The 14,677-nt window shown below is 41.7% G+C and overlaps 1 protein-coding gene across 1 annotated transcript in view; it reads right to left on the minus strand.

Moving 5' to 3' along the window:
- Positions 1–14,677, minus strand: part of SDK1 (sidekick cell adhesion molecule 1) — a 628,797-nt gene that overhangs the window by 116,285 nt on the left and 497,835 nt on the right. Inside the window, exons 22-23 of the mRNA XM_029911274.1 lie at positions 11,027–11,218; positions 8,307–8,428 (exon numbers count right to left, since the gene is read on the minus strand). Coding sequence (XP_029767134.1) covers positions 8,307–8,428; positions 11,027–11,218 — 314 coding nt within the window. The remainder of the gene's footprint in view (positions 1–8,306; positions 8,429–11,026; positions 11,219–14,677) is intronic.

The raw sequence follows: 14,677 nt of genomic DNA on the forward strand, positions 1-14,677 counted from the left end.
GCATAAGCTTTCGTGGGTAAAAACCTCCGAAGAAGTGAGGTTTTTACCCACGAAAGCTTATGCCCAAATAAATCTGTTAGTCTTTAAGGTGCCACCAGACTCCTTGTTGTTTTTGTAGATACAGACTAACACGGCTACCCCCTGATACTTGTAAATGGAACATGTTTCCATGGGTATATCTACACTGAAATTAAAACCCCATGGCTGGCCCGTACCAGCTGAATTGTGCTTGTGGGGCTCAGGCTAAGGGGCTGTTTAATTGCTGTGTAGATATTCAGGGTCGGAACCTGCAAGGTAGAAGAGTACCAGAGCTCGGGCTGCAGCCCTAGCCCAAACGTCTGCACTGCAATTAAACAGCCCTGTAGCCTGAGCCGGAGTCAGCAAGCACAGGCCAGCTGTGGGCGTCTGTCTGTAGTGTAGACATACTGTATATGTTATAGAGGCAACTTGTGTTCTGCTATAGTTCAGGGTATGTCAGAGTTTTCATTGTAGAGGTTTATAAACAGGCATTTGAAGTCACTTTGGGAGGAAATTTGGTACAGAGGTTGTCAGCCCAGATGCAATATTTTCCTTACAAAAGAATACTTAAAATTGATTCAGTCATTTTTGATTTAAAGATTGGCAAAGGTATAAAACTGTCAGAGTTCCAGACACTTTATTTACCAAGCTCTAAAGTGAAAATGACCTCAAGAAAAGTACCTTATACAATGGATGAATCTGAATAGCTCCATTGACACTGAGGCTTTGATTTAACCCGTGAAATAAGAGTAATTCTCAGTTAAAGTTACCACTTCATTCTTAACTCACTGAGGTTATGGCTCCACATTGTAGTAGCACTTAAATATTTTCCTGGGTTGAAAATCTGTTTTCCAGTTCTGACATTATTTTCCATTATATGTACAGGAAATCTCTCTCAAACCAGCAGAAATACTTTGTGTGTGCTCTCTCTCTCGCTCAGCACATATGGTACATACTCCCCCAGTTCTGAGACCCTGTGGTCGTCTCGTAGAGACTCCTATTGCTTAAGTGTGGCACAGCCAGTGCTTCCTGCCTTGGTTTCCTACCTTGAGGTAGGTCTCCTCAGCCTTCCACACATCGGTCAGTTAGGAGATGTAGCTTGGCCCTCCAGCCAAGTCACAAACAAATTTAACCCCTTCTGGGGTAAGAAAAGGCTCAACAAACAAAAAGGTTCTTCCGCCCTGGTGGGCTTTTCTTCAGCTTGACCTGCGAGCCCCTGTTCCTCTACGCTATCTTTCTACCCTTCCCCTGCTCCAGTATAGAACATTCAGCCTTCCGGGCTAGTTCACCTGAAGTACTGTTCTCCGCCCCCGTTGAGCTCTTGCATCCTTCCCTGCTCCACGATAGAGCACTGGCCCCCAGGTTGGTTCCTTTGGAGTACCCAACTTCCTGCAGATCCCGGCTCAGGGCTTTGGCAGGAATGATTCCTCCCCAAACTGAGCTCTTTCAGCTCTTTTATGAGGACCAGCTGTTCATTAGCCTATCACCTGACCCCCTTAGTCCCATCCCCTCAGCCAGGGAAGCAGCTAATTATTTATGACTGGGGGAGGGGGGCTGGCCCCTTCTCCCCTTAAACGGGACAGTTACACCACGACATCCTGCAATACCTAATCCCAGTGGGACCTCGTACTTTGCCACAAGTCTTCTACTCACTGTGTGACAGCATTATTGATACCCACGGTGAATCAAACTTGGCAGCTGTTAATGTAATAATAATCTACTAAATTTTTGATGGGACGGGCAAAACACCCAGCAAGACACTCTCACTGTGGTGTCATTTACACATGACTCGTGTCAGTGTCCCAGGAAATCCGGCAAGAGAGAAACAGGATGAAACTGAAACTAGGCTGCAGCATGGAGAGAATCCAAACATGAAACAATGAGGAACAACAGCCAGGATCTAAAACATATTTTTGATGGGGAACTGCCCCCCCCCCCCAAAATCAGTAGCATACATGCCCTTTATATTAGGCACTGAATGTATCTTGGAGTACATGGTGGTGTGTGGCAATAGGAGGGATTTATTGACATGAGTTTGCAATGACCACATTACTCATCAGTGGCAAAGCCACAAGTCAGTTATTCCGAACAGATGTCAATAAAGCCTTCATGTCCACACCACACTCTTCTTTACTTTGCCAATGCTGGTTGTTTCATGGAAAACCAATTTTAAAAATGTTTTTAAATGGTCTTCTGACTATGTTTTGTACTTCTGGTTTGGAAATCCAATTTGCTTCAGTACTATGGGTTTAACTGTACAAAATGAAAGACAGGAAAACTACTGCTAATAAATTTTAATAAACCTCTTAAGAAATATGCCATGTCGATCTACTATAAATCAGGGTGATGAGATTTTAATGTTTGATATCGCAATACCAGCCAAAGTTAGAATTAAAGGTCCCGGTTCTCCTTTCACTTTCCTTGGTGTAAACCAGGAGTAACTCCATTGACCTCAGTGGAGATACACCAGTGGACAAGAGGAGGGAATCAGCATATTACTTGCAAGCTGGAATTCCAAGCTCCCCAATGTTATGAAACAAGTGTTTTTAGCTCAAAGAGTTTATGCAGTATTAGACATTAAAAAGGTCATACATCCAAAAATCAAATATAACATGTCCTGCACCTGCTCGTATCTGACTCAGCCTCCTACCACATATGGGAAGAAAGAAGGAAACATTTTGGGGGCAGGGTGTTGTTATATATACAGACAACTAGGGCTGTCAAATCATTAAAAAAATATTCACAATTGATCGTGAGATAAAAAACAGTTGCAATTAATCAGTTTTAATCATACTGTTAAACAATAATAGAATACCAATTTAAATTTATTGTAATTTTTGGATGTTTTCTACATTTTCAAATATATTGATTTCAATTACAACACAGAATGGAAAGTGCACAGTGCTCACTTTATATTATTTTCTTTGATTACAAATATTTGCACTGTAAAAAGATAAGCAAAAGAAATAGTATTTTTCAATTCACCTCATACAAGTACTGTAGTGCAATCTCTTTATTGTGAAAGTGCAACTTACAAATGTAGAATTTTTTTTATATAACTGCACTCAAAAACAAAATAATGTAAAAATTTAGAGCCCATAAGTTTAAGCAGGCCGGGGCATACGAATGTTTAGCACAGGGGTTGGCAACCTTTCAGAAGTGGTGTGCTGAGTCTTCATTTATTCACTCTAATTTAAGGTTTTGCGTGCCAGTAATGCATTTTAATGTTTTTAAAAGGTCTCTTTCTATAAGTCTATAATATAGAACGAAACTATTGTTGTATGTAAAGTAAATAAGGTTTTTAAAATGTTTAAGAAGCTTCATTTAAAATTAAATTAAAATGCAGAGCCCCCCGGACCGGTGGCCAGGACCCGGGCAGCATGAATGCCACTGAAATCAGCTCGCGTGCCGCCTTCGGCACGCATGCCATAGGTTGCCTACCCCTGGTTTAGCATATCTGGCACGTAAATAACTTGCAACGCCGGCTACAACAGTGCCATGCGAAGGCCTGTTCTCACTTTCAGGTGAGATTGTAAATAAGAACCGGGCAGCATGATCTCCCGTAAATATAAACAAACTTGTTTGTTTTAGCAATTGGCTGAACAAGAAGTAGGACTGAGTGAACTTGTACGAGGCGAATTGAAAAATACGATTTCTTTTGTTTATCTTTTTTACAGTGCGATTAATCGCAACTATTTTTTAATCTAGTTAATTTGTTTTGGGTTAATCACATGCATTAACTGTGATTAATTGACAGCCCTACAAACAACAGATGGAAGTTGTTTGTAGAGGCTCAGAGATTTGGAATATTGGAAGGAGACCCAGTAGAGATGGAATAGTGGGCCAAGTGCAGGGGAGGAAGTCAAAAGTTCAAAGTAAATTAAACTTATTCCATGGTTGCAGCAGCAGAAATAAAGGAAAATAATCTCCTGGTTATCAAGTTCCCATAGAACACATGGAGTGTGAGTGTACAATAGCATACTTAGGTCTGCTGAGACCTCAGTCATGCTTTGTCATGAGCCCACATTGTTGTGCTGCCCCCGGAGCTACAGCCTGAGAGGGAGATTGTTCCCCTGCACCTCTGGAGAGAGTGAATAGTACAATGTCTATACTTAATACAATACAGTCCCACCCTCTTCCACACCATAACGGCCCACCTACATGGGGGTGGGGGGAATAGTGACTTTGTCCTAATGCACTGTTACCCATGATGCAAATGGCCAGTGTGGGTTTGCAAGGGGGTACCCCTTTATTGCACTGCATTAGCCAGGTCACAATTTGGCCCTAAATGAATTATTCACAATGATTAATTTATTTGACAAAATCACCTTCTCTTTCTATTCCTGAGATGTTCATGAGTTTACAGAAGCACCCCGATTTACGCAAGTGTTCCGTTCCGGAACGCCTTGCGTAAGTCGAATTTTACAGAAGTCGGGAACGTATCTCCGACAATTATGCCAAAAAGAAAAAAAAAGTTTACGGCACTTACAGAACTTTTTCCGTAAGTCCGGATTTCTGTAAGTCGCGTTTGCGTAACCCAGGGAGTGTCTGTATTGCAGTTTCCTCAGACTGACGCTTTATTCTAAATTAATCAGTACTTTTTTCATCCATTCTTTTTACTGTATAGCTTGGCTGCATACAGTTCACTGCAAGCAATTGATTCTCAATATTTGAAACTTGATCCGTGCTAGCTGGTTGTGATTGCTCACCTAAGTCCCCTGGTTTTACATCTGTTCCCTGATTATAAGAGTTACACACATCCATATGGTTTCATTCATTACAACAGTGGTTTTCAACCTGTGGGGGTCCGCAGACTATGTCCAAGATATCCAAAGAGGTCTGCACCTCCATTTGACATTTTTTAGGGGTTCACAAATGAAACAAGGTTGAAAACCACTACATTAGAATATAAAAATAATGACCTCCCTCACTGAAAACTGAAACTTAAAGAGCACTTTTAATACTGCACAAGAGAAAGCTCGTGATCCAAATATACAGCAGGCAATAGCACTCCATGGTATGTATGTACACTGGATACCCACACAGCTGAGCTGGGTTTGTCAGGTATGAAGCTTAAGGGGAACTCCAAAGACTTTAAAAAGCTGAAAAAAACCCCCAAAATTATTTAAGTTCCTAAATTTAACTAAGTAGCTACTATTAGAGTCCTACTGCTTGTATTTCTTTTTTTTTTATACCAGATATTGTGATGTGATATGGCTGGGACCAGTCCAATAATTCTGACTGACACAAGCGGTCTCACTAAAGACCATCAAACTATTTATAATGAGTAAGATTACTCCCATAAGTAAGGATTGCAGAATTAAGTCCTTGAATTGTGTTGGAGAATTTTATGTTTTCCAAAAAATTATAAATAAGTTTAAGAGATACCCTAATCAGTAATCTAGCCTTGTTCATGTGCAGGCTAATGAAGACAGTTTCAAACAAAACAATGCATTGCAAAATCAATTTCGTCCTTGCTTATATGCCAATACCTCCATTCCGAGTTCTGTATTTCTCCTGGAAAAGCTGAGGACATCACTATCAATGTAAAGCGGCATAGAGAACTCCATCCGCCACAACTTCTCAGGTGACAAAGATTCCACTGGCAGCAGAATTACAGAAGGTTGAACCCAGGTATTGGCAGGTAGTAAAACCTTCCTGTTCACATTATGGATATTGACTTCCGATTCTGATCGAAATTACACGAGAGTAAATCAGCAGTGATTCCTCAAGTGCCCTCAGTCATCCCAGAGGTGATGGAATCCAGGACCAGTGTACAACCTAAGGCACAATACTGCATTTATAACAGGTTGAAGGCCAGAGCCTCAGCTGTGGCAGCACAGCAGCCTTTGCAATCCTCTGATCATGGAGCATTCTGTTCAAAGGCTGGAGCTAAGACATACATTAGAGCAACCTAAAGGCTACTCAAATCTGCTTTAGCTACCAATAGCCACACCCCATTTCCCCTGGCAATGCCCCCTACACAGGCAACCACTGAGCATCCCCCTACAACAGGGGAATCATTTGGAAGCTGGAGCCTCTGGGCACAGCGACTATTATGTTGCTATAATGCACAAAGAAGCATTAAGTGTTTTTTTATTTTAATTTTAGGAATGAAATGTAATTGTATTGGTACAGCAGCTATTACCACCATCATGACTGCTGCAGAGATGACAGTTTAAAACAGTTTTGTAAAAATCAGATGTTTAAATTTGATTCTAGTTGATAGAAACAGTAAAAGCTTTAGATTTGAAAACCACAGGCTGTTTCCATGTATGCTTTAACTGTAATATTCAAATGTAAGTAGAAATGACAAAGGAAAAACACTACCCTAAAACAGAGCCTCTGAAAGGTAAAATATAACAACATGAGAAGCAAAAGAAGCTGTTCAGCTCACTATATTGCCAGAGGCATGAAGAAAGGCTTGCTCAGACCAGCAATTTCTATTTTTAAACTCGCAGTTGTTTCCGTGTCATGGCATCAGGGGCTTTCAGCAGATGCACCAGTGACTGGAAACATTCCTTCAGTAATTCATGAATGATAAATCTCGGGCTCAAAGCATCCCTGATTTAGCTGGGTTCTTTTTCATAGAATGCTACAATTAAAAGGGGACCTTGTCCACAAATATAATGCTATTAAAAAATGCAGTTAGGTCAGTGAAGGGAAAAGATCAGAAAGACTATAAATCATTACTGTGGGCTGTAACATAGTTTTAAAGCCTTAATGGGAAAGTCCTCCCACCATATCAAGTCCAAATAGCTGGGTCTGGTGCAGAGGAGACATTCTGAGAGACCAATGGTAGAAGGAATCCTTCCTCACTCCCAGGCTGCACAGCAGTATGAGTGCTACTCCACAGTCACTACTGGTGAGCCCCTTTTCACAGAGGACGATATGGCTGGTGGATCTGTGATTTCGCAGACACTAGTCCCACTCCTCATCCAGGTCCTGCATCTCCCCTGGCCACAAAATCCCTCTTTGTGAGGGAGCACACGCAGAGCTTGGCTTCAGAGCACGCATACTGTGTGGATTCCTGTTGGGGTTCCAAGAATCCCCTTACCTGGCACAACAGAAGGCCTCTAAGCTCTGTTGCAGCTGAGACCCTCCATGGATGCAGAGGAGAGGGTTTTGCCCTTAATTGTTATTAAGCTGATTTAAGATTTTGAGATTCATTTTATTTCAATGATGTTTTGTGATCCAATGTAGCTCACGAATTAACAAGTTCCCAGCAACATCCGTGTGGTGTTCCATGACAGAGACGCTGCTCAGAATGTGCCAAACCATCAGATTGTAGGTTTCACCATTTCACTTTGTAATATGCAATCAAGTGTATGTCAATGGACCAAAATGTACCAATTAATTCACAATGATCTCATTACCAAGTGAATGAATTGTATCAACATATCGAAAGTGGTGACGCTGATTGAAGAAAGCCAACATTTGGTTTTAAAAACAGATTATATTGTTTATAAAGATTCGTGGGCAGAAAAGAAGAAGCACAACTCATCTGTCAGGAGAACTGAGAAACGTACATTTCCTCCAAGGCATAATGACAGAAACCAGGAGGAATATTGTTTAAAACTAACAAGGAAGAGAATTCACCCTATACATATCTAAAGACCTGGATAGGAAACACAGGCATATTTGATAACACAACCTCATTAATGTTTGGAAGTTTACTATATAAAGCAATTCATCCTGTTCTTACCCTTTGTAGCCTATAAACTAATACCCAAGGTATAGTACTTGGTCTGTAAACTCACCTAAAGGAATCTGAAATCAGGTTTTCTTTATTAAAATTTTTCAAAATGTTGGACTTCAAACAGAGAGAGTTTGCTTAGTTTAGGTTTCATCTTATGTTTTCCTGAAAACACATACAAAGCTTCTTATATAGGTCCATCTGAATTATTCAAAGGATGAGACCTCTCAGATATATATTATGTGTGGGTCTTAAGATATTTACCGTACAAGAAACCTTCAGTTTGCTCCTGTGTTTCCTTTGTTGATCTTTTTGTTCTGCCTGTGCACAAAAATTAAAACATACAGATGACCCCTTTCTCTCTCTGGTTGTTCCATTGCCATTTCTTGGCTAACCCTTCTGAATTCTCTTGGGTTTTAACCTCTACTTTCTCTCCCAAGAGACCAAACATCACCAAAACAATCAGTCCACTGGTCACTTGTTCAAGACCTTGTATCTGAAGCTGATCAAAAATGTGATTTGAGTAGCAGTGGAAGATTCAGATGATCTCTTACTGATCAGAAACCTCAACAGATTTCTGTCATGTACATACCTGCCCCTCTACTATCCACTTGGAGATGGAGGTTTTCCCATCATACCCGGGCCGGAACTGAAGGGCGGCAGAGCGAGGACTGATGTTAGAAATAACCAGATTAGATGGGGCACCGGGGAGTTCTGTAGAAATTAAAACAAATTAAAAAGGGTAGAAATACTTTGGGATTTAGGGTACAAGTAGGCAGATCAATAAGTAGACATTCAATATTTCAGCAAGTAGTACAGTATATCACTTATAATAGAGCGAATACTTTAATTTTGCACACAGACATATATAATTATATTATTATTTATACTGCACCATATGTATGCATGGCATTTTACAGTCTAATAAAATGACATATCCCTGTCTTGAGGACCCTAGAATCTAGATTAACACCACACCACAAAGGTTACATAAGAAAAAGAGGCATGGTCTAGTGGTTAAGGTGGTCTGGAAATCTGGGCTCCGTTCCCAGCTCTGCTAGTGAATTGCTGTGGGCAGGGCCGGCTCTAGGCACCAGCAAAACAAGCTGGTGCTTGGGGCGGCACATTTTTAGGGGTGGCATGGCCGGTGCCAGAATGCCACCCCTAAAAATGTGCCCCGGTCGCCCTAGCTCACCTCCGCTGCTGCTGCCGCTTGTGCGCCACGGCGCACGAAACAGCTGATTCACGCACCGCTACTCGCCCTCCCTCCCAGGCTCTCAAACCTGGGAGGGAGGGGGAGACTCCGAGTGGCCGCAGCGCACGCGACGCTTCTCTCCTTCCCTCCTAGGCTTGAGAGCCTGGGGGGAGGAGGCAGTGCTGGGGATTTGGGGAAGGGGCGGAGTTGAGGCGGGGCCAGGGGTGGGGTAATTAAAAAACGGGGGCGGGCGGCCAAAATTGTTTTAGCTTGGGGCGGCAAAAATCCTAGAGCCGGCCTTGGCTGTGGGACCTCAAGGAAATCACTTAAACTCTCTGTGCTTCAATTCCCCATCTATAAAATGGAGATAATATTTACCTACCTCATGAGATGTATAGAGGTTTAATATATAAATGATATTAAGAGACAGAGATCCTGGTGTCTGACTGTTGGGTCTTGGTCACATGCTCAGGGTCTAACTGATCACCATATTTGGGGTCCGGAAGGAATTTTTCCCTGGGTCAGATAGACAAAAAACCCACAATATCTCTGCCTTTCTCTGCGCTGTGGGACATGGGGCACTTTCTGGTTTGAACTAGAGTAAATGGTGGATTCTCTGTAACTTGAAGTCTTTAAATCAAGATTTGAGGACTTCAGTAACTCAGCCAGAGGTTATGGGCCTATTACAGGAGTGGGTGGGTGAGATTCTGCAGCCTGCAAGTTGCAGTCAGACTAGATGATCATGATGGTCCCTTCTGACCTTAATGTCTACGAGTCTAGGAGATGGCAGGTTCTTGGAATAGGGTAGCAAGGATTTCTGAGAACCTATCTAGTTAGCAGGTGTTGGAACTCTGCAGAGAAATGTTGACCAGTATCTGCTGACTCAGTGTGGCAGATCCGGTTTGTTAACTACATGCTGGATATAATTAGGTGGGAGTGACTCTTTAGGCAGAAGAAATGGGGGTATAGGACAGAGAGGTCTTTGTAGAGAAATCCCATGATCAGCCAAGCTTAAGCAGAAAGCTTAGGCTGACGTTTGTTTTTTTATGTTGGTATTTGAGTTACCAAACCCCAAGAAGGTGATAAAATTGGACCAAATATATTTTTTTGTAGATTGTATTCCAAGCAGCATGGAAACTCCAACTGCACTACCAAAGTACTAAGTATTATTATTATAAGTAATCATTCATAATGTTGCACTATGTAAAAAACCTGCAAAATTAAAACAGGAGACTTTTATGGCATGTGTTGTGAGGATACAGGAACACACAACATTTCTTGACTCATATTTCACACTCACAGGAAGTATGATTGGTAAAATGACCTTGCCAAAATGGGACAAAATGTATTGGTATATATTTGTAGGATTGGCAAGAAGGCGAACTGCACTGAACTGGTCTAAACCTACTGACACATCCACATTGGAATGCACAAAAGGAGTCAGGGCATGCACTCCTCTAGAGGAAATGAAAATCTTAGGTAACACCAGAGGGAGACCTGACACCTCGGAGTAAATAGCCAAGGTGATTTAGATTTTCAAAGCAGATCTAAGTCAAACAGTGTTACTGCATTTGAGACCTCCTCCCCTGAATCTCATCTTGACAAGTAGCTGTACGTTGCCACTCCCATTTTAGCGGTCCCACTATTGCAACTTAAGCTCTAGGATGTGGAACTACTTCTTTTACAAGATCTCTCGCATGCCAACACTCCCCACTTCTGTAAATATTTTTTTATTTGCATCACACAAATATCTTACAGTCCAAGTGCACTGCAGTTCTAATCCTTACAAATAGAAAAATCTTTCTTTGTTTTTAAAAAGCATCTAAACTCCCTTGCCCCAAAAGTTGTGGGGTTTTTGGATTTTTTTAATAATGGTCACTGCTCGCCCCATATCTGATGTTACTTTATAAATGCAGAAAGATACTATAATAAATATCTATTACCTTTCCCTCTCATTTCTCCATCCCTTCTATACTTCTTTAATTATGTTGTACTGTGCCTTTGTCGTTAGAAATAAAAGCATTATTATTACCGTACTCAGGAAACCAGTGTTTCCTGGAATACGGCCGCACACAGGAATCAGTATACTTTGGGTCATTCTCTGTAGTTTTACCAACCTGGGGGCACTCCAGAGGAAATGGTAGAGGAGGTGACCAACCCAGTGCCTTTTGCAGTCATAGCTGCCACCTCAATAGTGTAGGTGGTGAGAGATGACAGCCCAGTGATTTTGTATTCCAGGGTTGTGTTGGCTAGAGTGCGAGCCAGACGAGATTCATTCCTGCTGTACACCTCCCAGGAGATCTGGTAGCCTAGAAAACAATTACACAGAAGTCAAGGAGTTGTAACAATGGTGTGTTCTTTGTCTTTCTGTGCATGATAATACAGAAGTTCACAAACTGTGGTGGAACACTTGCTGCTGGTGGACGGTGGAGAGTTAGCTGGGGGTCACGTTGCTGGCTCTCCTCCAGCATGGATACCTTTTTACAGAAAGGAAAACACACTTAATGAATTAAGGCCAATTAAAAATACTTAAGTACTTTTCCAATACTACTTTTCCACATGAGAAATTATTGTGGATGTCACTGGGATATCATGTGACCATGAAATTGCAAAGGAGAAGAGAGGTGGCTTACATGGAAGAGCCTTCTATCAGTATGTAGCATACACAATAAAAAGGTTGAGGAACCCCAGGAATAATCTTTCTCCGAAGGATGGGATTTCAATTTATGAACTCTAAAAAATGAATAGGAAGAGACACTGAAAAACTCAAACTCTTCTCACCAGTAAGTAGTTGGAAAATTCAGTGAAAAATCTATGCACATGACGCCTTACCTAAACTGAGGATCTAGAAATATTTACAAATCAGATGATAATGATCTTGCAGGAACACGGTGGGACTCTTACAGAAACAGAAAAACCTCTACTCCCCAGATCTTCCTGCTGCACAGACTTTTTAGCAAGGTGAATCATTATCCTGTCCTTTAAAACCTAGTGTAGCCGACCTATCATCCTAATCCCTACAAAGCCTGACCCTCCACCTCATTCTTCTATTGGAACCGGCCTGTTAAATCTTTTCCTTCTTATCTCTTTTATATGCATTTGCCTTCCAGGAACTTTCAAAAGTTTCTACAGCCTGATTTGTTCAATTTTGTCTCTGAATGTGTTTGTTCTCCTCCTCATTCTCTTTGCTTGCTCTGCCCCTTCCTACACCTATCACAACTTTATTCTCCCTTGAGCCCATTTGAACCTTACTGTGTTAGCCCCTGTGATTTGGCTCAGGGCAAAAAAAACACATGCAGCTCTGGAAATCAAAGGAAACGGATGTGATTCAAATGAGTATAAGAAAGGAACCCCTCTGACTGTACTGGGCACACACTGGCAAGGGACAGGCAGGCCTTCCAACCACGTGCCTTTCTCAACATCTCCCAGTGCTGAACTCGGACAACTCACATTATTTTCAGTGATAACAACATAAGTGATTGATACCTACAAGTTGAAATAACAAAATGTGCAGTGATTTTAATCAGAAGTGTTTACTTCAGAGAAGCAACGTGATTTAGCAAATTAGATACTGGAGAGGGAACCAGGAATTCCTGAATGCTAACCTTGGATCAGCGATTTAAACACTCAGTGCCTGAGTTTCCCCCATCAGTAAAATGGGAATGATAATAATCTACTTCTATCTCAGAGGTGTTGTGGGGTTTCATTAACGTTCATGAAGCGAGCAGTATTATTTCCCAGAGAAATCATACTTTGTGTAGCACAGATGGTTATTGGGAAAAAAAATCATTAAGAGTGGTAGTGGGTGGGTGTTGTTCTGTGGCTGGCAATGTGCAGGAGATCAGACTAGATGATCATGATGGTCCCTTCTGACCTTAAAGTCTATGAGTATGCAGACTTTGAACAAGGGGTCTATTGACCTATTAATAAAGGGTGAAGGTCACAGCAACACAGAGTAAGAGCAAGGCTCTCCCCACTCTTTGCTGCCCAGTGTTGGGGTTATGGACAGTGTGATCTCACAGGGAACCTCTTCATCCCTTGCACACCTCAGAGGAGTGCACTCTGCTGCTCCAAATAGACCAGTATGGGGGGGGGGGGAGGATTGGGAGATGAACTAGGAAAACTGCAGCTATGCAGGATCTTATGACTCAAAACCCCTGCATGGGGGCACACAATCAGTAGCCACTCTTAGCCCAGAAGCTGCCAAAGGGCAGTTCACAGCTGGAGTAGTGGTCAGAGAGGAGTTGCACTGCAGACCTACAATCTGCCCATGATTTGTGGAGAGGGCTGATATTTTCTCCATTTCTGTTCAGCATCCTGATTATTGAGGCTGTGTGTGGGGAAGGGGGAATTTCACCCATAATGCACAAACAAAATAAAACATTTGAAGATTTTTTTTTAAAACTAAAAGATAAATAAGGTATTTGCAATGTTTTTCCTCTCCGTCTGTGCCCAAAGGACAAGTGACAATATCCTGTCCTAAGTTAAACAATATGAACTTTCCTCTGCTGATGTAGTATGTTTAGGAGCAGCTTTGGCTAATCACCAAATTTTGAGGATTCACCTCGGTACATATTATGGGTTGCCCATCACTACTCCAAAGCCATACTGTATTTGGAAAGAGATCCAGTTTTGCTGCATATCAGGCATGTATTACTGATGCTTTTATTTACTGAAAAGAGAGTCACCAGGAAAAATACACCAAGATGTATCATTTACAATGCCAATCTAGAGCAAAAACAGAGGCAGCAGTTCCAATAATAAAACGATTAGAGTCTATCCATATAAAAACACAAACCAAAATACATACACACACAAATAAAGCCTAGTGAAACCAGGCAAGATAAAAACAAACAAACACAGCGATGAAGGAAAGGAACTCCAAAAACAGTATCCAAAAGACATAGCACTTAAGCACCAGTGACTGACAGATGGGCAGAACTTTGGGACTTGTGGCTGGAAAAAATGCCCTCTCTGTTTTACAGACATAATCTATGCCAGGGATGTGGGCAGTGGAGTCCAACGGGCCTGGGCAGCAATTGTTTCATCTGGTTTGAGTGTAAGCGAGAAGACAAAAGGTAACACGGAGTTTTCCTTACGCTTTGGCACTACACCTTCTCCCTAAACTGCTGCCTAACCAAAACTAACGACCAGAGGAGTTTCAGAAATAATTTTCTGTTGATCTGGAGTAAATTCTCTACAAGAGACCAGTACATCCAATCACAAACTGTCCATCTACATCCAGGCTCTCATAAATCAGAGTTTACTGAGGGAGAGAGGAAGATACTGAAATTTACAAGGAGAGCAATGGGCAGTTTAGCAGAGCAGGCTGGCTGCCTGCCTTGCAATGCCCCATGTGTTTTCCTCTCATTACTTGCACTAGAATTAAAAAGGAGCCATAGTAAATGATATCAATGAGCAGAAGTGATGAAGCAGTGGCTTTCTAAGCACTCTTACATCTCCAAGCAGCACTGTATAAAGGCCTTGAGCTATTCAGGGAAATGAATGGTTTTGCCATCCCTTTCTCCCAGCCTTAACACAATGTACACCACTAAAAGGGGAAGTTATAAACCTTGGCTGGCATGTTTTTTCCTGCCTGTATTTCCTCATAAACAATAGTGCTTTTTTTTTCCAGTTCTTTTCTTCTAAAACAATTTAGCCTGTATATGAAACAGCCCATCATCTCGCTCCATCAGGTTTCCAAATCATTCTGGGAGATGGCAGCTTGTTTCCAGCAGAGCAGTTCTGAAGCAGCAAATGTATTGTGA

This window comes from Terrapene carolina, unplaced genomic scaffold (genome assembly GCF_002925995.2).
Source record: "Terrapene carolina triunguis isolate 2854851 unplaced genomic scaffold, T_m_triunguis-2.0 Scaffold93, whole genome shotgun sequence".
Lineage (NCBI taxonomy): Eukaryota > Metazoa > Chordata > Testudines > Emydidae > Terrapene > Terrapene triunguis.